Source organism: Tachypleus tridentatus, chromosome 12 (assembly GCF_004210375.1).
Source record: "Tachypleus tridentatus isolate NWPU-2018 chromosome 12, ASM421037v1, whole genome shotgun sequence".
NCBI classification, from domain to species: domain Eukaryota; kingdom Metazoa; phylum Arthropoda; class Merostomata; order Xiphosura; family Limulidae; genus Tachypleus; species Tachypleus tridentatus.
In genome coordinates this window covers 45821694-45847634 of record NC_134836.1, presented here as the reverse complement: position 1 = coordinate 45847634, position 25941 = coordinate 45821694, and the positions used below count along the sequence as shown (strand labels likewise).

Below are 25941 nucleotides of genomic sequence, written 5' to 3'. Positions count from 1 at the left end.
CTGGCGGTCTTGCGTTCCTTCCAGCCCGTAAGCACTGGCGGTCTTGCGTTCCTTCCAGCCCGTAAGCACTGGCGGTCTTGCGTTCCTTCCAGCCCGTAAGCACTGGCAGTCTTGCGTTCCTTCCAGCCCGTAAGCACTGGCAGTCTTGCGTTCCTTCCAGCCCGTAAGCACTGGCAGTCTTGCGTTCCTTCCAGCCCGTAAGCACTGGCGGTCTTGCGTTCCTTCCAGCCCGTAAGCACTGGCGGTCTTGCGTTCCTTCCAGCCCGTAAGCACTGGCAGTCTTGCGTTCCTTCCAGCCCGTAAGCACTGGCAGTCTTGCGTCCAGCCCTAAGCACTGGCAGTCTTGCGTTCCTTCCAGCCCGTAAGCACTGGCAGTCTTGCGTTCCCCGTAAGCACTGGCAGTCTTGCGTTCCTTCCAGCCCGTAAGCACTGGCGGTCTTGCGTTCCTTCCAGCCCGTAAGCACTGGCGGTCTTGCGTTCCTTCCAGCCCGTAAGCACTGGCAGTCTTGCGTTCCTTCCAGCCCGTAAGCACTGGCAGTCTTGCGTTCCTTCCAGCCCGTAAGCACTGGCGGTCTTGCGTTCCTTCCAGCCCGTAAGCACTGGCAGTCTTGCGTTCCTTCCAGCCCGTAAGCACTGGCAGTCTTGCGTTCCTTCCAGCCCGTAAGCACTGGCAGTCTTTGCGTTCCTTCCAGCCCGTAAGCACTGGCAGTCTTGCGTTCCTTCCAGCCCGTAAGCACTGGCAGTCTTGCGTTCCTTCCAGCCCGTAAGCACTGGCAGTCTTGCGTTCCTTCCAGCCCGTAAGCACTGGCAGTCTTGCGTTCCTTCCAGCCCGTAAGCACTGGCAGTCTTATGTTCCTTCCAGCCCGTAAGCACTGGCAGTCTTGCGTTCCTTCCAGCCCGTAAGCACTGGCAGTCTTGCGTTCCTTCCAGCCCGTAAGCACTGGCAGTCTTGCGTTCCTTCCAGCCCGTAAGCACTGGCAGTCTTGCGTTCCTTCCAGCCCGTAAGCACTGGCAGTCTTGCGTTCCTTCCAGCCCGTAAGCACTGGCAGTCTTGCGTTCCTTCCAGCCCGTAAGCACTGGCAGTCTTGCGTTCCTTCCAGCCCGTAAGCACTGGCAGTCTTGCGTTCCTTCCAGCCCGTAAGCACTGGCAGTCTTGCGTTCCTTCCAGCCCGTAAGCACTGGCAGTCTTGCGTTCCTTCCAGCCCGTAAGCACTGGCAGTCTTGCGTTCCTTCCAGCCCGTAAGCACTGGCAGTCTTATGTTCCTTCCAGCCTGTAAGCACTGGCAGTCTTATGCGTTCCTTCCAGCCCGTAAGCACTGGCAGTCTTATGTTCCTTCCAGCCCGTAAGCACTGGCATGCTCCTTCTAAGCACTGGCAGTTCCTTCCAGCCCGTAAGCACTGGCAGCTCCTTCCAGCCCGTAAGCACTGGCAGTCTTATGTAAGCACTGGCAGTCTTATGCTCTTCCAGCCCGTAAGCACTGGCAGTCTTATGTTCCTTCCAGCCCGTAAGCACTGGCAGTCTTGCGTGCTCCTTCCAGCCCGAAGCACTGGCAGTCTGAAGCACTGGCAGTCTTGCGTTCCTTCCAGCCCGTAAGCACTGGCAGTCTTGCGTTCCTTCCAGCCCGTAAGCACTGGCAGTCTTGCGTTCCTTCCGCTAAACCTAAAATGTAACATAGAAAATGTACAGAATGTTTTGAGGATGGCAGATGAAGTAGGACTTTGGTTGTGATGGAGGTATGAGTTAACCTCATCTGCCAGTCTCTCAAACAAATATATGAATAGAAATTAAAACTAAATATGGATATTAGAGCAAGATGGGGGTCCTCAAGTCCTAGTATCTTGCATCCATATCACTCTTCACTGCCTGCAGATAGTTGTGGAAAGGTGACTACTTGGTTAGTCAGTAAACAAACCATACTATAGTTCCACCCACTGTTTAAATTAGTATAACTCCCAACCACACCCATTATGTCTATTGTAACTATCATGTTCTAAACACCTTTACATGCAGTAAGGCGTACATCCAGTGTCAATTTCTTAAATGATCTTAACTATACAATGTCTGAATAACTGGAAAGTTATAATGCTATTAACAAAAGGGGTATGGGGCATTACTACTAAGAGTAAATCAAAGTGCAAAGGTAGAATATGTTTTAGTGAAAATATTTACATTGATATCCTTATCAATTATTTTAAATTTAAAGTGCTTCTGGATTAGATATTGAATTACTTTCAGTTTCTAATTCTACTGCATCACTTGTGTTAACACTATTTCAGGAATATTTATACTAATTAAATTGTATCTGCAAGTAAAGGTAAAACTATCTAGAATTATGTAGTCCTCAATAAATCTATTCTCATTAAAGATAAATATTCTACATCAGTAGAATGAATAGTTCCCATTGGAACTCCTATTACTTGTTCTAAAACCTGGTTATTGAAAAATATACAATTGTAAATATAGAAACTACATATTTATATTTGGAGATAAATTTTCTTTCTTCCAGTTTTATAAAAAAATAACAGGACTGTTGTGTTAATGAATTTAAAAGAAAGATTAAATCTTTTAATGGAATTGTGGTGTACAACATGGTGAAATCAAATGTTTGTTTATTTGTTCACAACTTTAGATATTTTAATTTCTATATTAATTTCTATACTAATTTCATATAAAGAGCCTGTATTAACTCAACTCTTTTCAGGGATGAGATTATATTAAGTTTATAAAATATTGCTTATCCTAAATAATTCAGTTGGTTCTCAGCAAGTTGGAAAATACATTTTTTTTTTTCCTAATAACCTTATATGTATGAAGAACAGGTTAGAAATTTTTTTTTTTTTATCTTTAATCAAAAACTGATCCTCTTGGAAGCAACTATTATGCAATGACTAAAAGAATCACAAGAGAATAAAGTAAAATACAATTTTAATTGTCCAGACATCTAAAATGACTTTTTCCCTTACCTTGTTTAGAATGTTACTTTCTGAAACATTTTCTTATTGTCTACTATCCTGCTAATTATCACTAATATCACATCCTGTATAAAACATTTGTTGCTTTAAGAAATATACTGCTTAATAATTTCTAATAAAATCTGCCAAACTGCAAGATTTTCTGAAGTCTGTGGGCACTTGAATACAGCAAAATGGAAATGACAAAATTTAGTGTTATAATTACTTACCAGCATGAAGTTTAAAACAAAACCGCACAAAAAAATCACGGCAATTTTAATCAGGTTTAACCTTGAATACACTTGTGTAAGTTTCTCTTCCACAATAAAAATACTTCATATTTTAAAAGATTATTTTTACAGTATGTTAGCAGAAAATTGCATGCTAAACCAAAAAGGGTAAACTTAGGTGCTGAGTTAAAAGAAATAATGCACATTTAAAAAAGAAACATCCTCGTGCAAACAAATTTCTGTAAAATTCCAAACTTCCTATGTGATTTCATAAAACACAAATAGGAACACTAATTCTTGTGTGTTCACTCTGTCTCAGTTTAGCAGCATTTCTAAAAGTTAGATACTTAAATTATGTATATAATATACTTCATACATGTAACTGTAGCTACACAGTCTTAGATTTTTTTTACTTACAATAAATTCATGCTGTATTCTTTAACAATTACATTACTTATAGTTTTCTTTGGAAATGTGATTTCTGTTGCAGCACCTTCATATCTTAAGACCTAAAGGAAACAAAATATAAATTTACAAAATTTAAATGTCTAACCTATTGATTTCAAAATTGTAATAACAACAACATATTCATTGAAAAAAGAAAGAAACGTAAAGGCAGCAATGCATGTCACTGAACTGAACCTGTCTATAAAATCTACCAAGTATCTTTAACTATAATTAATTTTGTATTAACTGCTGCAAGAAGCTAAACCAGTCAGTGCAAATTTCACTACAACCACTTGGACCTACCTTAATTTATGAATTTACACATTTGAACAAATCACTATAAATAAATAAAAAAAAGTTTATAACACTATCCAAGGTTTAATTTACTCATACTCATTACTCTATTGGAAAAACCTATTAACTTAAGAGATAACAAAATATTCTATATACCTTTTCTATAAGAAGCTTCAACTCACTATATTATATTATCCTTAATAATTTTATGAACATATTACTCTGGTTTACATCCAGAAGTTACTTGTGGCACCAATAAGTAACAGTCATCTTTTCATACTATTTAATAATATATTAGAATTGCAGTGCATGTTATTTCACATACTGACTTATCAGTACTCCTTACATTACTTAGGGCAGGTCTCAACAAATATTTTAAGACCTAGCAACCAGCCCAAAAAGGAACAATATAAAAAAGTTACAGAATATTTATTTTGTGGTTATGGTATGAGATATATATAGTTTTACACTACAAAACAAAGGGTTCATTATCAAACTTCATTACATAACATATATTAAATTTTAATATATGCAATTATTAAAATAGTAGACTAAATAACTATAACTTGAGTACATTTCTGCAATGAATGATAGTAGTATAAACATTGAAATATTGACAGGACAAGCAGAATGTTTCAGGATAGGTCTAATCCAGTCCTCACTACAACATTGTACAAAAAATAAGCAAAGGCCATTTGAGGTGCCTAACTTCACTTCAATACTGTTTGCACCAAGAAATATATGCTATATTTATTTAATTTCACAGCAACAAGTATACGTCAACAACCACAATATTAACAACTACTTGACAGTGTTGCCTGAATTAACTGCCTTTAATCACATTTGTACTGATTTGAGTACACTGAGAGAAGAAGAAAAACAAAATGGTTCCACTTTGTTCCTGATAAAACATAGCATGATGAATCCACCACTAAAATCCTAGAAATAAAGTTGAATTTTGGACTCGAAGAACAAGAAAATAGTTCCAGGCTTCCAAGAGTCCAGAACTGTTCTAAATTTGAGTTTATTTAGCGTAACCCCATGCATAAATAAAATGGGAAATATATACTAGGTGCCATGATGAAATTTTTAGTCACCATGGCAACCTGGCATTTAGAATTTCTTGAGGTCTAAACTAGGACAAATACAAAAATGGAGTGAAAATTTATTTCAGCCTCAATCAATGTGATTAATATTATATACAATTATAACCAATTTTTAATGTATAGTTTAAATTTTAACTAATTTATTAACACGTTATGGCGTACTAAATCTTTCGTAATGAGCACCCTTTACTACATATTGCAAGTTTTTTAGTGACTTACATTAAAATTTAAATAAACTACTTTTTGTTTACATTATATCAATTACCAAAAGCATAAACACATAGCTAATAATCTATATTCTAACAGTAGAAAAGTTCTTAATTTGATAAAACATTTTAAAAAAAATCCAGAATTTCCCCTAGTGTGAGAAGTGTGAATTTGTTTTCCCTAGGTATTCTCCCCTCTTCTACAATTTATTCACCATCTTTCCCATAAGTAAAAGGTTTAACAATGCACTTCTAACAAATTATCACCTCTCAGACAAAATTTTTATACTCTTCAATTTTGTTCGGTTACAGAGTTATCAACTAGAAATTCAGACCCCTCTTGCCACCCCACCTGTCACAGTTTCCCTTTCAGGATTTGTTAATATTTCTCTCTTTCATTTCATATTATTTGTGACCAAAAGAAACACAAAGTTTTCATTTATTAAATTATTTTCTAAACAGAGAATTGTCAGATTCTCTTTTACTACAAGGTTCCTTCCAACAGGAAAGATTCTGTCTAGTCTGGAGATACTTAAAAAGCAGACAAATTATTCTGTAAAATAAGTGTCTTCAACAGATGAAAGCAACAACAACAAAAAAAAAAGAAATCCAAGTAGGTACTTTATTTCTTTAAATAAATAAAAACTCTCAAGAGGCACACATGCAAGGAGCTCGTAAGTTATGTATATTGACAGCGTAACATAACCTCCATGTTCCCAGTGATTTACAACTTATAGTGGTGTAAACAGTAGTTAGACATGTCCAAAATGTAAGTATAAATAGTTGTATACTGTTACATGTCTTAATATACTAAGATTTAACCAAATGTAGCTTCATGTTACAATTTGAAAATTGTTTTAGAAAGAAAAAAAAGGGTAATTTCAATGTTTTTGGTGGTTACAAGAATAGTCAAATTGACCAACCTTGTATAAAAAAATAAAACAACAGACAAAGTATAAAGCTTCACAAAAAAAAACCATTCGAAATGTATTTAGAAGGTTTGGAAGCTTATGAAAACTAAATCAGATATTTGGAACAAAGGAAAATGTTTTTAATCTTAATATGAAAATCACTTTGTACTCAGACTAGTAAATGAATAGACTTTATATATTCAAAAACAAGTATTTAGTAAAATAATTCATTAAAAAAATTGATTTTTTTGTATACAAAATGCTCATAAAGTTTCCCAAAAGTCTACCATACTTTGTGAAGATACATAATGTGATAAAAAGTTATTGTATAGATACTTAACAAGGCCATTGGGAAAGGGTTAATTTTGAGAGAAATTTACAATCAACTTAAACAACTGACTGCCAACTTTATGTTTGCTTCTTAAAAATCTGTTGTATCCTATCATAATATCCAACATTTTATTAGTTATCTTAATGTACATAAGAAACAATTGCTGTAATTAGTAAAAACAAAATTGTGTGAAATTGCAACTTTTAGTAAGTTACCTAACAAAACTTATCAAATATCATTAAGATAGCTGAGCCAAAACTTCATTATCAGGTTCTATAGGTGCTTCAATCCCTCCTTCAGCACTGGCTTGGTTTAAAGGCTGAAGGTAATCACTTTGTGCTGAAAATCTCTGGAGGTTCATATTTCACTAGTCGTCTATCTTGGTTTGACGATTTCTTCTGAAATAAGTTATATGCAGCTTTTCATCATAAATAATTATCACAAATACATAAGCAAAACTGTCTTGATTTCTTCTTTATTTTCATTGTCAGATTACCTGCATTACAATTTCTTTGTTTAAAAAAGTTACTGTAGTCACTGCTTTAGCACAAAACTAAACAACTGGATTTCTCTGTTCAGTTTATCTTGAAGAATTAAACTCTAGATCTTACCATACATTAAATTTGATGAGAGATAACAAAAAATTGTTGTTAATCAAGATACTTCAGATCATATTTACCCTAAATCACAAGGAAACCTATCTATGCTTTTACTTGCACAAATAACTTCTGTCAGTTTAATGCAAGGAATATTATCTGATAAAAATGATAAGACAAGAAAACTAAAATAGAACTAAAATTCAAGTACAGAATCACAACAGTTGGATCTTTAACATAAAGCTCACAGGAAAAGTAAATTGTTTTTATTTAAGCAGTAGTGCATACGATGAATCCAGCAGATACTCCTATGAAGCCCCAAACCAAAGGAATAAAAAATAACAATAAAAAATATTTAATTCTTTTTTGCAGATTGTTTATGCACAAGAACCAAGCTTAATCACAAGAGTATCAGCCAATTAAATTAATAAAATGGATATTGTATTCAATGATTATATTCCATTTAAATGTTCCCTATGTTATTAACAGGTTATGATGCATTAATTCGTAAAAGGAACAACAACCAACAGAAGCAATAGATTGTTAAGCATACTAATTACTTACTATTTCATAAATTAGCAGTATGATCTATTGTACTCTATAACCAATGTACTAATTAATTATGAGTATGAATAATAATAAAAAATTAATAACAATATTAACTGAATTAATTGTATTTAATGTTTTACATTCTGTTATTACAGAAATATTCTTCTCTTAATATTTTTTTCACAGAAATGTTTTTGCACTGAAAGACTGTTTGTCAAAGCACTAAAAGTTTCATTTACAGTATAAACAAATATGACAATTATAGTTTAATACATATAACACTACTTTTTTTTTTTTTTGGTTTGTTTTGAATTTCACACAAAGTTACTTGAGGGCCATCTGCACTAGCCATCCCTATCTTAGCAGGGTAAGACTAGAGGGAAGGCAGCTAGTCATCACCACCCACTGCCAACTCTTGAGCTACTCTTTTACCAACAAATAGTGGGATTGACCATCACATTATAATGCTCCCATGGCTGAGAGGGTTGAGCATGTTTGGTGTGATGGGGATTTGAACCCGCAACCCTCAGATTATGAGTCATATGCCTTTATCACCCTGCCATGTCGGGCCAATGCTATTTGTAAAATCTCCTTTAGAACTGTACTAGACATCCACCATACAAGTAAACAATACTATAATACATTTCAATAAAGTATAATGAAATTTTGTAACTTTTAGCTTTTTCTTTCACAAACTCATTCGACTTATTTCACGAATAATCATTCTCAAACAATAATCAGTATTTCTAGATCTTCATTCAACACTGAGTGAATTCTTAGATGTCAGACATCTACATATCAGAAATATTTTTAGAAACAGAAAAAACTATAAGTAGTTTGATGGGAGAGTATGTATTACTTACAGCTAAAATACTCACTGAAATGTATTTTAATTCACAAATCCTTTGTTTTAGATAAATTACTCTTTTCTCGGGAATGAAAAAATGTTTGAAAACTATCAAAACCTGTTATAGAAAGGAAAGAGATGTGCATAACATGCTAAAGACATAGGCCACCTGCAAACTGAGGGAAACCACAAAACAAAGCATGCACACAATATGGAGCTTATATTAAAGTCAAAATTCCTTAAACTATTTCATACATAACTGACGTACAAAATGATACATAACTTATCCATAACTAATGTCAACAGTGAAATAAACTCACTAAACAGCTTAGAAATCTGAAAACATATGAGGAAATGAATCCATGCACTTACAAAAAATGTAAGACTTTGGAAACAAAGTACTGAGGTTTCATAAACAACCAAAATAATGTAACAACTCGTCAGAAGCACTTTTCAAAAGATATTTATCTGAAACACAATGGTGAACATAAAACAAAATTCCTTAATCGTGGCAAAAAGTTGATAGTAGATGCTGCAGGAGCAACTTGACTGTTGAGTCAATGTTCTAACTCAAAATTTAACAATGTAGAAACATACTTACCAGAAAAACAATGAGAGTAGAACACAAGGAAAATTAATTTTATAGTACGAATGAAAATAACATACAGGCTGCACGGATTACACACACATTTGATTAAGGATGACTTGCATATGCAACAGAATGAAAATATAATCCTAACTTGTAGTTTAAAGAAAGAAAAATAAGCCAGAGCTTTAAGAACTAGAAATATATTTACAAAGAAAACTTCAAATGCAAAAATAAACAAACTAAAACTCAAGAACTTAAAAAAGACACACTCGAATAAGTAAAGACTATCAACCACCAAAGAAAAAAAAACAAACAGTACAGCAATCCATGTTATAGTGCATGGAAAGAGAGAGAAAAACTTCCTGCCTTTAAATAATTAACTGTTGATTTGTCATTTAGAGTATGGTCTGCCTCCAGCAATTGAATGCAAGATATCAGTATTAGAAGAAGACTCTGATAAGGTAGAAAGAAATCCTCAGTGAGAATTATACAAATCTAAATTTATAACATGTGAGCTTGAAAGTTTCATATTAAAGCTACATAAAATGATAACCAGAAGTCTTTTGCCTAAAATGAAAGAAACTAATTAAAAAAATAAAGTTTGGCCAACCACAACATTCAATTAAACAATTTTACTTTAAAGTAACACACTTAAAATAAAATGACAATAATACTTAGAAAAATGTGTTCAGACTTTAACTACTAAACAGCTGTTACAAAAAAAAACTGTTTTGTAGATTTTGCACTATTTTTTTATTCTCTCATTTGTACTAATTACTGAAGAAATGGTTTGTTTCTTGAATTTTACACAAAACTACATGAGGGCTATCTGTGCTACCAGTCCCTAATTTAGGAGTGTAAGGCTAGAGGGAAGACAACAAGTCATCACCACCAATTGCCAACTCTTGGGCTGCTCTTTTACCAATGAATAATGGGATTGACTGCACATTATAACACTCCCATGGCTGAAAGGGCGAGCATGTTTGGTGCGACAGGGATTCGAACCTGCGACCCTCAGATTACGAGCCAAACACCTTAACCCACCTGGCTATGCGGGGCTTCTGAAGAAATGGAGAGTACATGTTATATTTTGTTGATTTTAACATCCAGTTAAAAACGATTTTGTGCCAACATCATGATTTAACATGTACATGCTTTATTCACTATTTAAGTCAAACCATGTTTAATACAGTAAAGAAAATAATGGACAAAAAGACAATTAAAGAAGAATTTCACAATACTATTAAGTTATTATTATAAACTATGATGTATATGCATACTTACTGAGAATATTGGTTTTGGTAATGATGAAAAAAACTTTTTCACAGAACTGCCTCCAAGAAGATATTCTGCTCCAATTACTTTTTCTTCCATAACATCAAGATTCTGACGAACGACTTCAGTAAAGGCCTGGAAAGGGAAATTACGCAATATTAAATAAGGGAGCAAACTTACAGTATTAACTGAATTGTAAAAATTCAAAAATAATGAAAATCACAATTATAATTTTCACTTATGTAAACCGGAAGACTATAAATTTAACACAAAGTCCAGCCCATGACCAGTCGCTGAGTGGCCCATGATGTCCAACAGGAAAGTCAAACATAGAGAGTTCGTGTACTTAAGAGTTCACGCCTGCGTGAAGATTAAGTGCTATAGAAGAATACGCATTAGATTAGATACTGGATGGTTCCATATTTGTGTCGAGCAATAAAGAAAATTTAATAAGCAAATCTCATTAATGCATAGGCATTTAATCATTGGCGCAATGGCGTAATATTTCTGTAATTACAAAATCTCATGTGTTCCAATTGTTCTTCGTGATTTATGAGCCCTATTTTGATATTATTTCATAACAAAAATGGTAGCTAATCGTAAAAGAAAAGTTGACGACAAAAACCGGCAGTTTCATGATGATTGGACTGCGCAATACTGTTTTGTTCAACAACAGAATAACGTGATTTGTCTGCTGTGTCATTCAACAGTAGCAATGGCAAAGGTATCCAATGTAAAGAGTCATTATGAGTCGAAGCATAAAGATTTCCACAACATTGTCGGTGATGAACGAACAGCTAGAATTGAATCTCTGCGGTGGTCGCTGAATCACAAGCAGAACGTTTTCTCAAAGCAGTCAGCAGATTTAGGTGCAGCATGTGAGATAAGTTACAATATTTTGTTGATGATAGCAAAATCTGGCCGACCGTTCACTGATGATGATTTTGTCAAGCAATATATGATTACTGCATCGGAAAAGTTGTGTCTGGAAGCAGTTTGCAAGCTACAGAGGGTGGCTTTGAATCATATGACAGTTCAATGAAGAATTTCACACCTCTCAGCAGACATGACAAGGCAGCTTACAAATAAAGCAGCCAAATTTGTCTACTTCTCTTTGGCAGCAGATGAGTCGACTGACATCAGTTCAACAGCACAGCTACTAGTTTTTGTTCATGGTGTGTCGTCATCGTTTGATATCACAGAAGAACTAATCGGCATGGGTTTCATGAAGGGTCAGACAACTGGGTCTGCTCTATTTGAGAAGACAGTATTAGTAGTGTTTCATTGGATTTCACAAAACTGGTAAGTGTGACAACTGATGGAGCACCAGCCATGACTGGAGAAAGTAGCGGGCTGGTAGCACTGTTGATGAAGTATCGAGGAAAGCAGAACAGACAGTTGAAGTTGCACTGTATTTTTCACCAACAGAACCTGTGCAGTAGAGAACTTGGTTTTCAGGCCACTGATGGCATTAGTGACAAAAACCATTAATTTAATCAAATCATGAGGGCTCAATCACTGTCAGTTTCAAAGTCTTCTTGAAGAAACTGATTTAGACTATGGTGACCTTGTGTATCACTGTGAAGTATGCTGGCTGAGTCGAGGGAAGATGCTCAGAAGACTCTGGGAGTTGATTTATGAGGTGATAGAATTCCTCAGAAGCAAGAACAAAGACACAGAAGTGATTTCCATGACTGATCCAGCATAGCAAGCTGATTTGACCTTTCTGGTCGACATGACACAACACTTGAATGATCTGAATTTGAAGTTGCAAGGCAAAAATCAGCTTGTCTGTCAGCTTGCAAATCATGCCTCAGCTTTCAAGAGAAAGTTGCAGTTGTTCCGGCGGAATGCAGCATCAGGCAACTTTGTGCACTTTCCCACTTTACAGTCACAGCAAATGACTTCCTTCAGTTCAGTTCAATATTAAAGCTTTATTACAAAAACATGATTACAGTACTTAAGCAAAGCTTACTTTTCTACTTATTAGGAAAACATATGTTACTTTAAAAAACATTTGCAAAAGTGTATGAAATATCAAGCACTGATAAACAATGTGTTATTAATTATTGTTGAATATAACGTTACTGGGAATAAATAATAAAACACCATACACTTGAGATCAATGTTGCTGTATACTTTATACACTTCTCTGAGAATTCTGAAAGATATTGAATGGAAATTAACCAATGCAAACAAGAGATGCATTAATTCCTTTTACATTTATTTAGAACATTTTCACAGTAGTATTTACAGTTTATACTTAACATTAGAAAACCCAGTTATGCTTCCAATTAAGTCCTGATTGTGACTATTTATCATAAATTGTTCTGTGTATTTCTATTCTAAGATGTTGTGCATTTTAAAATTTCTTTGGAAATTATATTTTTAGTTAATATTCCATAAGTTTTGTGAAATGCTGTTACAACACTAGATAAAGAGAATCAGAAGTATTCTTGAAGGTTTTAGAATGTGTGAAAGCCATCCATCAATGTGTTACTGCAGTTTGAAATAATTTCAAAAGAGAATGGAATGAAAATGTGAACAGTAAGTTCATTTACATAGACTAGCTTTAATAACATTAATCACACTTCCAACACAGCTTTAACAATTATCAGGCATTAGTGACTCATTATAATAAAAAAATACCTGGAGTGTCACATGAAAAGCACAGATGAAAAATAACACTTTAACTGAACATTCTGAAAATTTAGAAAGACTTAACCAAGTATCTTACTCAGATGTGCCATGTGAAGTGATTAATTTGTTAGCACATGGATACAATGGATGAGACTATGCAAGTTAGGATAAAGTTGCTATAAATCTTTAAAACAAGGTGATATGTTGGGGATAAAATAGCACACAAACAACCAAAAGCACCATCACTGAATAACAGGATCATCAAATCAAACAGTGTGGAAAGTTTTAACTCAAACTGCTTACCCAGAATAGAAGAAGTAATTTACAGAACAGTAGGTGTCTAAACTGCAGCAAAAGCCTGAAGAAAAAACCTACAGCCATAAGATGAAAAAAAGTGGAAATGTTATAGGTAAAGAATAGTTATATGGTCATCACAACTAAGATTGTGATTAATCAACAGATGATAATGAACTACAGAGATAATACGCTAAGGATGAGTCCCAGAACCCAAAGAAATAAAGAAACAATAAAGTGCTAATGAGACATTCTAAAACTGGACACAGTAAGAACAGATAAAGATCTTACAATAGTCCATCTGCTCCAAGTGAGATAATGAATTCATTATTATTTGAATAATGCAGTCCCTGAGTCAATGATACATTAGTGAAAAGGTACCCAGCATGTTCATTGATAATGGTTCTACAACTACCATTTTTAACATAATCTGGTAATGAGAGATAGGAAATGTTATGCTTTGGAGTATTTGTTTTTGTAAATAATGTCAAATGTACGTTTCAGTTGACTTCATACTAAAACTTAATGCGCTATGTGAAGCTTGTAATGTTTGTTATGCACTGATGTTATTTGTTTAGTTCAAATATTATTACACTGGTTAATATCCTAAATCAACAATCTAAAGAGGAAAAGATATTGATAAATTGAATAAAAAAGTTTAAAAACTGGACACTAGCATTAGATGTTGAAATAAAACTTCTTACAAATTAACATTCAATAAAAAAAGTATTTAAGTGGTGTTAGACAATTATTGACAAGTAATTTTTTAATTCTCTGATTAAAGTTGACACCTTTGATCAATATGATGCCACTTCATATTTTGTTTCCTTAATTCAATCAGAACTGGAAATACTTGGTTTACTCTTCAAGGTGGTCACTTTAAAGTTGTTAGAAGAGTTGGTAAAGAAATTCATTCAGTCATAGGTTTACAAATCTAGTGATCTAAAATCAGACTTAAATCAGTAGAACTTGACTTACTATTCTACAACCAAACTAAAAGTATATTTCTGTTGGTTTTAAATCAGATCAAATATTCTGAACATAGAATCTAGTTGATTAGACACGAGTAAAAGTAGCTTGCTTAACTTTTATATGCTTCAAAAATACATATATACATACACAAAATCATGCATATACACCTGGCATCTTACTAATATTTACCTCCAGTTTATCAATCCTTTCAAAAATCTTTTCTAGTTCTAAGCTCTTTGCATAGATCAATGGCAATGTGTTTGAAAGACAGAGTGTATCATCACTTCGTACCTACAGGAAATAAAAATAAGATTTTAATACTGAATTTCCTGGACTTTAAAATATGAAAGTTAAAAAAATCATAAATTCTGATATGGGTATTTAATGTTTATGCTGAAAGTCAGCCTTCTTTTAATACAATTTATAAGGTGTTGATGAGGCTGCAAAATATTTAAATCTTTCACTTCATAACATGACTGAAGGGAGCTAAGTACCTGTTTGAAATCCAGTTTGATTTTATGTTCTCAACAAGCTTGTGACTACAGTTCTCAATGTCTCTGACAAAATGAAAGAATATAAATCACATTACCCACAGTTATTCACTCTCCCTTCTTTCATGTGACCCACTTTGCATCTGGATGAAAGATGAAGTTTTGCTTTCTTGCCATAATCCAAATTTCACAGTTGTAGTTGTGATGAAAATTACAATCTCCCAGTTTTGGGGAGACATGTTGGAATATAATTCAGAAGAAAGTATACCTCTTTTTTAAAAGTTTTTATTTAATTCTAAAACCATAAAAATTAAAGACAAGCAGGTATCAGAAAAGCCAGAATATCTACATTTGGATTAAGAAGGGAACCAGAGAGTCATTAGGACTACTCAAGCTTACAAAGATTAGGTTCTGAGGCAGGCTATTAACAGCTACAGGGCAAATGATGTTGATAAATTGTTTAAAACTTTATTCAAATTAAGACACATTCCAGCCTTTAGAATATCCTTTAAAGGATACAGCAATTGTAACATAGAAACATTTCACTACATGGTGAATACTGGCAAGAAGTAATCTGATATTCACTTTCATAATTTAACAGAACATCTCAGTAAACAAATCAGATCATCTGCACAACCTAATTTGTTAAAGTAGCCACAGTACAATCCAAGGAGCACCATTCATTTAGTACAAGTGAAATAACAACAGGATGTAAAAAGCAATCTTATGAATTAGAACTAGTTATGGTAGGTAACATAAGAGGTGATAAACAATGGTTACCTTCTCTCATTCAAGATTTTAGATAGGAAAGTATGAGATGAAAAGCATTAAGGGCATAAATATCATAAATGTAGCATTAAACTCAAGCCCCACTTAAAACAATGCTCATCAATTCTGGATCATTGTAATTGAAAGGTTCAGAAGATGTCCTTCAATAAAGAGGATAAAAGAAAGTGATGGCTTCCATGGCATCTGAAGATGGCAGGTAAATACACTATCTACCAGCTATAGAAGAAACTGATAAGCCACAATTATCCATCAATCACAAAGAGAAAAAAAGTAATCTGTTTAGAAGATATAACATGTTTTATGTTCTAATTACACAAGATGGCCAAACAAGACTGATGACAACAAGAGAAGAGCATCTGCAAGAAGAGGTTAATATTTGAGCCACCCATAAACAGGAGGTGTTTTCTTGGGCAAATGACAGAACAATGGTCAACAACAAAAATCTTAGACATTGAGTATCTTTGTGAAAGAAAAATGGATGCCGTAAGCTACTGCAGGAAATTATTCCATAGTTATAATACATTTTCTTGAATGAGCAGGGTAAACTGGAGCAATGACATCCCAGCACTTCAAATAACTAATCTTGGCAAGGACCCTGAGGAAGGAAGTGGAGGAAAGGGTAAACATAAAAGAAATGTAGCTCTCAATATTTGAGGAATTCATAGCCACAGGATTTATATTAGAAAGAGAGACCAGTTGATCACTGAATGACTAGGCATTCACAATTCCCTTGAAAATCAAAGGAGTGTGTGTGTTTTTTCTTATAGGAAAGCCACATGAAGCTTCCTGCTGAGCCAAACAAGGGGAATCAAACCCCTGATTTTAGCAATGCAAAACCATAGACTTACTGCTGTACTAGTGGGAGATGAAAATCAAAGGAAAAAGGGTCTATCTTGCAGGATGAAAGCAATGATCTCAAGGAAAAGAGTTGGTCAAGACTGAAAGGAAGAAGGAAAAACAGGATGATAATGGCACAAGTGAAAGTAAAGACTGAACTGAAGGATCTTTCAGGGCCACAGGCCCCACATAAAATATGAAATGAAATGACACCTCAAAAATAGAGATTGAGAAGCCATCTAGAAATAAAAATAGTCATTGTGTAATTCAAACTTTACTTCTCCTACTTCAAAGTTAAACACTTTAAAAAAGTTAAAAGGTTCAAGTAGATATAGTAGGTGTTGAGGATGAACATTGCTTGCTGGTCATCTTCAACGTTAACATTTTTCTAAATTGAAAATGTATTTCCAATAATACTTACCTCCTGTTACATGAATAGCTATTAATACTTGACCCTCAAGGTTTCTTTCTTTGCATATCTAAACACTGGTTTGCTCAGGCTTACACTAGTCTTTACTACCACAATCAATTGCCCTTGGTGATATTTATCACATGATACACTCTACCTACATCAATGCACCCTCTATCCTTGTATTGTAAGCACCTCATTCAGATATATTTTTTAATTTTTTTTCCTAACAAAGCATGATTAACAGGTTTCTCATTCTCGTTTGGAGATACTTTGAACATTAACCAAATTATATGGATGCTTTTCTTATTAGTAATAATAAATAAAAAAAGAATTCTGATTGGCAAGCCAATTTATAGTGTGAATTCCAGGATTAAATTTTCTTATTTCTAGCATGGAACAAATTGAATCTCTCCTATTCCATCTCTGATATTTAGGATCGCATTGCCATTGAGAGGGAAGGAGAGATATTTCTCAGTTGAGAGTGTCATTAACCTTATTCTTAGTGAGATGGAGACATATGAATGGTTCTGTAGTGGTCCTAGAGGGGAGCCACAATTGAGGATAATCCTCGACAGTCTGGAGAGACTTTAGATTTGCATTTTCCTGTGCCATCTTTTAATCTGTTGCCTTTTCAGTGCCTCCTCTGGAATAGTAATGAGTTTACAGACTCGCAGATCTAGGGTCCAAGATTCAGTTTCCTGAGATGAATGTGACAAATAGTCCAACACTGCTTTGCTCTAACAAATGTAGCTCCAATTATGCTATTCCAATCACTGGTAATCAACACAGTCACTAAATGACCCATGAAAAATAAAAGAGATGCCACTTTGGGATAAGCTACCACTGATTTGTTTTCTTCTGTTAGTTCATTAGGTGTGTGATACTTTGGGTTTTTTACTAGTTTCTTTTGAGCCTGCATTTCACTTACTGGTTGAGTAATGGCTATAAGAGAGAATGGAGGTATGTATGTTTAGAAAAGGACAGCAACAAGTAAAATCAGTTGTGAAGGCTATAATCAATTCCTGTTGACATGCTTCTCCTCAGATAAAAACTAGTGTGAGTAAAATACCTATGAAGACAAAAGTATCACAGAGAGAAGCTCTTCTCAGGTCACCTGAAATGTTTAAGGGATGACAAGTACCTTGCTGCACAAAAAATATCAGAATCAAACTGATACAATATGTTAGTGAGACCTACAATTAACAAAAACTGAAAAGTAGATATCTGATGCTTACAAAGATAACTAGAAGAATGAAAATATATAACTGTGCAAAAGAAGAATGTTTTATGAATCATATCATACAGTAGAGAAAGTGATAATGGGTCAAAGAAAAAACTATATGGAAAATCCTCCCTCAAAAAACTAATCTTAGGGTCAGTAATTTACGTAATATGAGTAATGGAATATGAAGTATATTAAAATTCTGCTTCGGTGTAAAAGCATTAGCAGCATTCCAAATATCAGAAGGTGGAAAAAATAAGGATTCAAGTAGTAGACCATCTAGCATGAAATTACCACCATCAAGTGTAAGAGAAATTGGTTCAAGATTTAAAATAAGAGTTTCCTAAGAGAAATAAATATCTGATACCAACAGAAGATACTTCATAATTAGAGCTAGCAGACAAAGTGGCTTGAACAAAAGATTGAAACTGAAAGCCAACACAATCATGAAACCCAACTGTGACATCAACACAGGCAACTGGACACTGGTGGCATGAATACAATGATTAATAACAGCTGACAAGGCAACCGTAGGTTTGTTTTGAATTCTGTACAAAGCTACATTAGGGCTACGTTCACGAGCCATCCCTAATTCAGCAATGTAAGACTAGAGGGAAGAAAGCTAGTCATTACCATCCACTGTCAACTCTTGGGATACTCTTTTACCAATAAATAGTTGAATTGACCCTAACATTATAATGCTCCCCACAGCTAAAAGGGCGAGCATGTTTTGGGTGACAGAGATTTGAACCCGTGACCCTCAGATTGCAAGTCATGCGCGCTAACTACCTGTGATGCCAGGTCAATCACAGGATCGTTAGAGGCAGAATTACGCGAGGCTTCCAGAAAAGTAGCAAAAGTTATGGTATCGTGAGATGTGTCTCCATCAGAAGTAACTGACCGTATATACTGAGTCATTCTGTAATTATGAAACTACAATAGTGAATCTCCACACAAAGTTTTGCAAGTTTGAAATAAAAATTACATATTTTTGTGCACAAAAAAATTTGATTTTTCAATAAAGTAATATTACTAAAGATTTTTGAAGCCTTTAATGAGTCAGTCTGAGTTATAGCTGAAAAATTTATAAAGATGAAATAAAAATCAAAAATACCTTTTCTTTTCCAAAATTTATTGCACATCAAAACAAAAAATTATTTTACTTAAAAGTTTTAGGTCTCTTAACTTTTCACAAGTGTTCATTTAATCTTATAAACATTCTTTTTAAACAAAAATAAAAATCTCATCTGCTTTGCTTTAATCTAATTAAACACTTCATAAGGCTGCTCTTATTACTTTCAATAAAATACTTATTGTAAAGAGTCACCTTAAAAACCAAAAACATTTAACTGGGACAAACTTTAATGTTTCTCAAGACAGCTGGTAAGGGAATTAAAACTTAATTGTAATAAAAGTGTTAATACCCATACCAGCCATCTTGAGATACATTTTTATTTCAAGTGGGTCTCTTGTCATCACAAAACTTTAATGTTTTCTGCAATTTCTGGAATCTTGAACAAATTTCAAGAAATATTAGTACAAAAAAACTTCTTTAACTGTTTAAAATCAGTTATATGCATTAATGCTGTTGGTGTTGCTGAACATACACAAACATATCTCCTCAAAGCTATTCCAAAAATAAATAATTAGATACTCCACAGCTGTCATCTCAGGTCTACATACCGTATTACTTCAAGTTTAAGATGCATCTTTTTTCATGTTTTTTCAAATTGAAAATAAGGGTGTGTTTTAAATTTGAGGTATTATATTTCACCCTTCATATCTTAAGACCTAAAGGGAACAAAATATAAATTTACAAAGTTTAAATGTCTAACATATTGATTTCAAAATTGTAATAACAACAACATATTCATTGAAAAAAGAAAGAAACGTAAAGGCAGCAATGCATGTCACTATTCCTGAACTGAACCTGTCTATAAAAATCTACCAAGTATCTTTAACTATAATTAATTTTGTATTAACTGCTGCAAGAAGCTAAACCAGTCAGTGCAAATTTCACTACAACCACTTGGACCTACCTTAATTTATGAATTTACACATTTGAACAAATCACTATAAATAAATAAAAAAAAGTTTATAACACTATCCAAGGTTTAATTTACTCATACTCATTACTCTATTGGAAAAACCTATTAACTTACGAGATAACAAAATATTCTATATACCTTTTCTATAAGAAGCTTCAACTCACTATATTATATTATCCTTAATAATTTTATGAACATATTACTCTGGTTTACATCCAGAGGTTACTTGTGGCATCAATAAGTAACAGTTATCTTTTCATACTATTTAATAATATATTAGAATTGCAGTGCATGTTATTTCACATACTGACTTATCAGTACTCCTTACATTACTTAGGGCTGGTCTCAACAAATATTTTAAGACCTAGCAACCAGCCCAAAAAGGAACAATATAAAAAAGTTACAGAATATTTATTTTGTGGTTATGGTATGAGATATATATAGTTTTACACTACAAAACAAAGGGTTCATTATCAAACTTCATTACATAACATATATTAAATTTCAATATATGCAATTATTAAAATAGTAGACTAAATAACTATAACTTGAGTACATTTCTGCAATGAAGGATAGTAGTATAAACATTGAAATATTGACAGGACAAGCAGAATGTTTCAGGATAGGTCTAATCCAGTCCTCACTACAACATTGTACAAAAAATAAGCAAAGGCCATTTGAGGTGCCTAACTTCACTTCAATACTGTTTGCACCAAGAAATAGATGCTATATTTATTTAATTTCACAGCAACAAGTATACGTCAACAACCACAGTATTAACAACTACTTGACAGTGTTGCCTGAATTAACTGCCTTTAATCACATTCGTACTGATTTGAGTACACTGAGAGAAGAAGAAAAACAAAATGGTTCCACTTTGTTCCTGATAAAACATAGCATGATGAATCCACCACTAAAATCCTAGAAATAAAGTTGAATTTTGGACTCGAAGAACAAGAAAATAGTTCCAGGCTTCCAAGAGTCCAGAACTGTTCTAGATTTGAGTTTATTTAGCGTAACCCCATGCATAAATAAAATGGGAAATATATACTAGGTGCCATGATGAAATTTTTAGTCACCATGGCAACCTGGCATTTAGAATTTCTTGAGGTCTAAACTAGGACAAGTACAAAAGGAAAGGAGTGAAAATTTATTTCAGCCTCAATCAATGTGATTAATATTATATACAATTATAACCAATTTTTAATGTATAGTTTAAATTTTGACTAATTTATTAACACGTTATGGTGTACTAAATCTTTCGTAATGAGCACCCTTTACTACATATTGCAAGTTTTTTAGTGACTTACATTAAAATTTAAATAAACTACTTTTTGTTTACATTATATCAATTACCAAAAGCATAAACACATAGCTAATAATCTATATTCTAACAGTAGAAAAGTTCTTAATTTGATAAAACAATATTTTAAAAAAATCCAGAATTTCCCCTAGTGTGAGAAGTGTGAATTTGTTTTCCCTAGGTATTCTCCCCTCTTCTACAATTTATTCACCATCTTTCCCATAAGTAAAAGGTTTAACAATGCACTTCTAACAAATTATCACCTCTCAGACAAAATTTTTATACTCTTCAATTTTGTTCGGTTACAGAGTTATCAACTAGAAATTCAGACCCCTCTTGCCACCCCACCTGTCACAGTTTCCCTTTCAGGATTTGTTAATATTTCTCTCTTTCATTTCATATTATTTGTGACCAAAAGAAACCCAAGGTTTTCATTTATTAAATTATTTTCTAAACAGAGAATTGTCAGATTCTCTTTTACTACAAGGTTCCTTCCAACAGGAAAGATTCTGTCTAGTCTGGAGATACTTAAAAAGCAGACAAATTATTCTGTAAAATAAGTGTCCTCAACAGCTGAAAGCAACAAAAAAAAAAAAGAAATCCAAGTAGGTACTTTATTTCTTTAAATAAATAAAAACTCTCAAGAGGCACACATGCAAGGAGCTCGTAAGTTATGTATATTGACAGCGTAACATAACCTCCACGTTCCCAAAGTGATTTACAACTTATAGTGGTGTGAACAGTAGTTAGACATGTCCAAAATGTAAGTATAAATAGTTGTATACTGTTACATGTCTTAATATACTAAGATTTAACCAAATGTAGCTTCATGTTACAATTTGAAAATTGTTTTAGAAAGAAAAAAAAGGGTAATTTCAATGTTTTTGGTGGTTACAAGAATAGTCAAAATGACCAACCTTGTATAAAAAAATAAAACAACAGACAAAGTATAAAGCTTCACAAAAAGAAAACCATTCGAAATGTATTTAGAAGGTTTGGAAGCTTATGAAAACTAAATCAGATATTTGGAACAAAGGAAAATGTTTTTAATCTTAATATGAAAATCACTTTGTACTCAGACTAGTAAATGAATAGACTTTATATATTCAAAAACAAGTATTTAGTAAAAATAATTCATTAAAAAAATTGATTTTTTTGTATACAAAATGCTCGTAAAGTTTCCCAAAAGTCTACCATACTTTGTGAAGATACATAATGTGATAAAAAGTTATTGTATAGATACTTAACAAGGCCATTGGGAAAGGGTTAATTTTGAGAGAAATTTACAATCAACTTAAACAACTGACTGCCAACTTTATGTTTGCTTCTTAAAAATCTGTTGTATCCTATCATAATATCCAACATTTTATTAGTTATCTTAATGTACATAAGAAACAATTGCTGTAATTAGTAAAAACAAAATTGTGTGAAATTGCAACTTTTAGTAAGTTACCTAACAAAACTTATCAAATATCATTAAGATAGCTGAGCCAAAACTTCATTATCAGGTTCTATAGGTGCTTCAATCCCTCCTTCAGCACTGGCTTGGTTTAAAGGCTGAAGGTAATCACTTGTGCTGAAAATCTCTGGAGGTTCATATTTCACTAGTCGTCTATCTTGGTTTGACGATTTCTTCTGAAATAAGTTATATGCAGCTTTTCATCATAAATAATTATCACAAATACATAAGCAAAACTGTCTTGATTTCTTCTTTATTTTCATTGTCAGATTACCTGCATTACAATTTCTTTGTTTAAAAAAGTTACTGTAGTCACTGCTTTAGCACAAAACTAAACAACTGGATTTCTCTGTTCAGTTTATCTTGAAGAATTAAACTCTAGATCTTACCATACATTAAATTTGATGAGAGATAACAAAAAATTGTTGTTAATCAAGATACTTCAGATCATATTTACCCTAAATCACAAGGAAACCTATCTATGCTTTTACTTGCACAAATAACTTCTGTCAGTTTAATGCAAGGAATATTATCTGATAAAAATGATAAGACAAGAAAACTAAAATAGAACTAAAATTCAAGTACAGAATCACAACAGTTGGATCTTTAGCATAAAGCTCACAGGAAAAGTAAATTGTTTTTATTTAAGCAGTAGTGCATACGATGAAGCCAGCAGATACTCCTATGAAGCCCCAAACCAAAGGATTAAAAATAACAATAAAAAATATTTAATTCTTTTTTGCAGATTGTTTATGCACAAGAACCAAGCTTAATCACAAGAGTATCAGCCAATTAAATTAATAAAATGGATATTGTATACAATGATTATATTCCATTTAAATGTTCCCTATGTTATTAACAGGTTATGATGCATTAATTCGTAAAAGGAACAACAACCAACAGAAGCAATAGATTGTTAAGCATACTAATTACTTACTATTTCATAAATTAGCAGTATGATCTATTGTACTCTATAACCAATGTACTAATTAATAATGAGTATGAATAATAATAAAAAATTAATAACAATATTAACTGAATTAATTGTATTTAATGTTTTACATTCTGTTATTACAGAAATATTCTTCTCTTAATATTTTTTTCACAGAAATGTTTTTGCACTGAAAGACTGTTTGTCAAAGCACTAAAAGTTTCATTTACAGTATAAACAAATATGACAATTATAGTTTAATACATATAACACTACTTTTTTTTTTTTTTGGTTTGTTTTGAATTTCACGCAAAGCTACTTGAGGGCCATCTGCACTAGCCATCCCTATCTTAGCAGGGTAAGACTAGAGGAAAGGCAGCTAGTCATCACCACCCACTGCCAACTCTTGAGCTACTCTTTTACCAACAAATAGTGGGATTGACCATCACATTATAATGCTCCCATGGCTGAGAGGGTTGAGCATGTTTGGTGTGATGGGGATTTGAACCCGCAACCCTCAGATTATGAGTCATATGCCTTAATCACCCTGCCATGTCGGGCCAATGCTATTTGTAAAATCTCCTTTAGAACTGTACAAGACATCCACCATACAAGTAAACAATACTATAACACATTTCAATAAAGTATAATGAAATTTTGTAACTTTTAGCTTTTTCTTTCACAAACTCATTCTACTTATTTCACGAATAATCATTCTCAAACAATAATCAGTATTTCTAGATCTTCATTCAACACTGAGTGAATTCTTAGATGTCAGACATCTACATATCAGAAATATTTTTAGAAACAGAAAAAACTATAAGTAGTTTGATGGGAGAGTATGTATTACTTACAGCTAAAATACTCACTGAAATGTATTTTAATTCATATGCATACTTACTGAGAATATTGGTTTTGGTAATGATGAAAAAAACTTTTTCACAGAACTGCCTCCAAGAAGATATTCTGCTCCAATTACTTTTTCTTCCATAACATCAAGATTCTGACGAACGACTTCAATAAAGGCCTGGAAAGGGAAATTACGCAATATTAAATAAGGGAGCAAACTTACAGTATTAACTGAATTGTAAAAATTCAAAAATAATGAAAATTACAATTATAATTTTCACTTATGTAAACCGGAAGACTATAAATTTAACACAAAGTCCAGCCCATGACCAGTCGCTGAGTGGCCCATGATGTCCAACAGGAAAGTCAAACATAGAGAGTTCGTGTACTTAAGAGTTCACGCCTGCGTGAAGATTAAGTGCTATAGAAGAATACGCATTAGATTAGATACTGGATGGTTCCATATTTGTGTCGAGCAATAAAGAAAATTTAATAAGCAAAACTCATTAATGCATAGGCATTTAATCATTGGCGCAATGGCGTAATATTTCTGTAATTACAAAATCTCACGTGTTCCAATTGTTCTTCGTGATTTATGAGCCCTATCTTGATATTATTTCATAACAAAAATGGCAGCTAATCGTAAAAGAAAAGTTGACGACAAAAAACCGGCAGTTTCATGATGATTGGACTGCGCAATACTGTTTTGTTCAACAACAGAATAACGTGATTTGTCTGCTGTGTCATTCAACAGTAGCAATGGCAAAGGTATCCAATGTAAAGAGTCATTATGAGTCGAAGCATAAAGATTTCCACAACATTGTCGGTGATGAACGAACAGCTAGAATTGAATCTCTGCGGTGGTCGCTGAATCACAAGCAGAACGTTTTCTCAAAGCAGTCAGCAGATTTAGGTGCAGCATGTGAGATAAGTTACAATATTTTGTTGATGATAGCAAAATCTGGCCGACCGTTCACTGATGATGATTTTGTCAAGCAATATATGATTACTGCATCGGAAAAGTTGTGTCTGGAAGCAGTTTGCAAGCTACAGAGGGTGGCTTTGAATCATATGACAGTTCAATGAAGAATTTCACACCTCTCAGCAGACATGACAAGGCAGCTTACAAATAAAGCAGCCAAATTTGTCTACTTCTCTTTGGCAGCAGATGAGTCGACTGACATCAGTTCAACAGCACAGCTACTAGTTTTTGTTCATGGTGTGTCGTCATCGTTTGATATCACAGAAGAACTAATCGGCATGGGTTTCATGAAGGGTCAGACAACTGGGTCTGCTCTATTTGAGAAGACAGTACTAGTAGTGTTTCATTGGATTTCACAAAACTGGTAAGTGTGACAACT

At 33.5% G+C, this 25941-nt stretch overlaps 1 protein-coding gene across 5 annotated transcripts in view; it reads right to left on the bottom strand.

Annotated features, from left to right (window-relative positions):
* Positions 1-2911: 2911 nt before the first annotated feature.
* Positions 2912-25941, bottom strand: part of Blos4 (biogenesis of lysosome-related organelles complex 1 subunit 4) — a 36102-nt gene continuing 13072 nt past the window's right edge. For 3 of the 5 annotated variants that reach the window (XM_076469139.1, XM_076469138.1, XM_076469136.1), the window contains 3 exons: positions 24633-24758; positions 19782-22976; positions 2912-3691 (listed from right to left, as the gene is read on the bottom strand). In XM_076469139.1, coding sequence (XP_076325254.1) covers positions 22818-22976; positions 24633-24758 — 285 coding nt within the window. In that variant the 3' untranslated portion in view covers positions 2912-3691; positions 19782-22817. The remainder of the gene's footprint in view (positions 3692-19781; positions 22977-24632; positions 24759-25941) is intronic. The other 2 variants (XM_076469140.1, XM_076469137.1) reach the window with 1 other exon arrangement.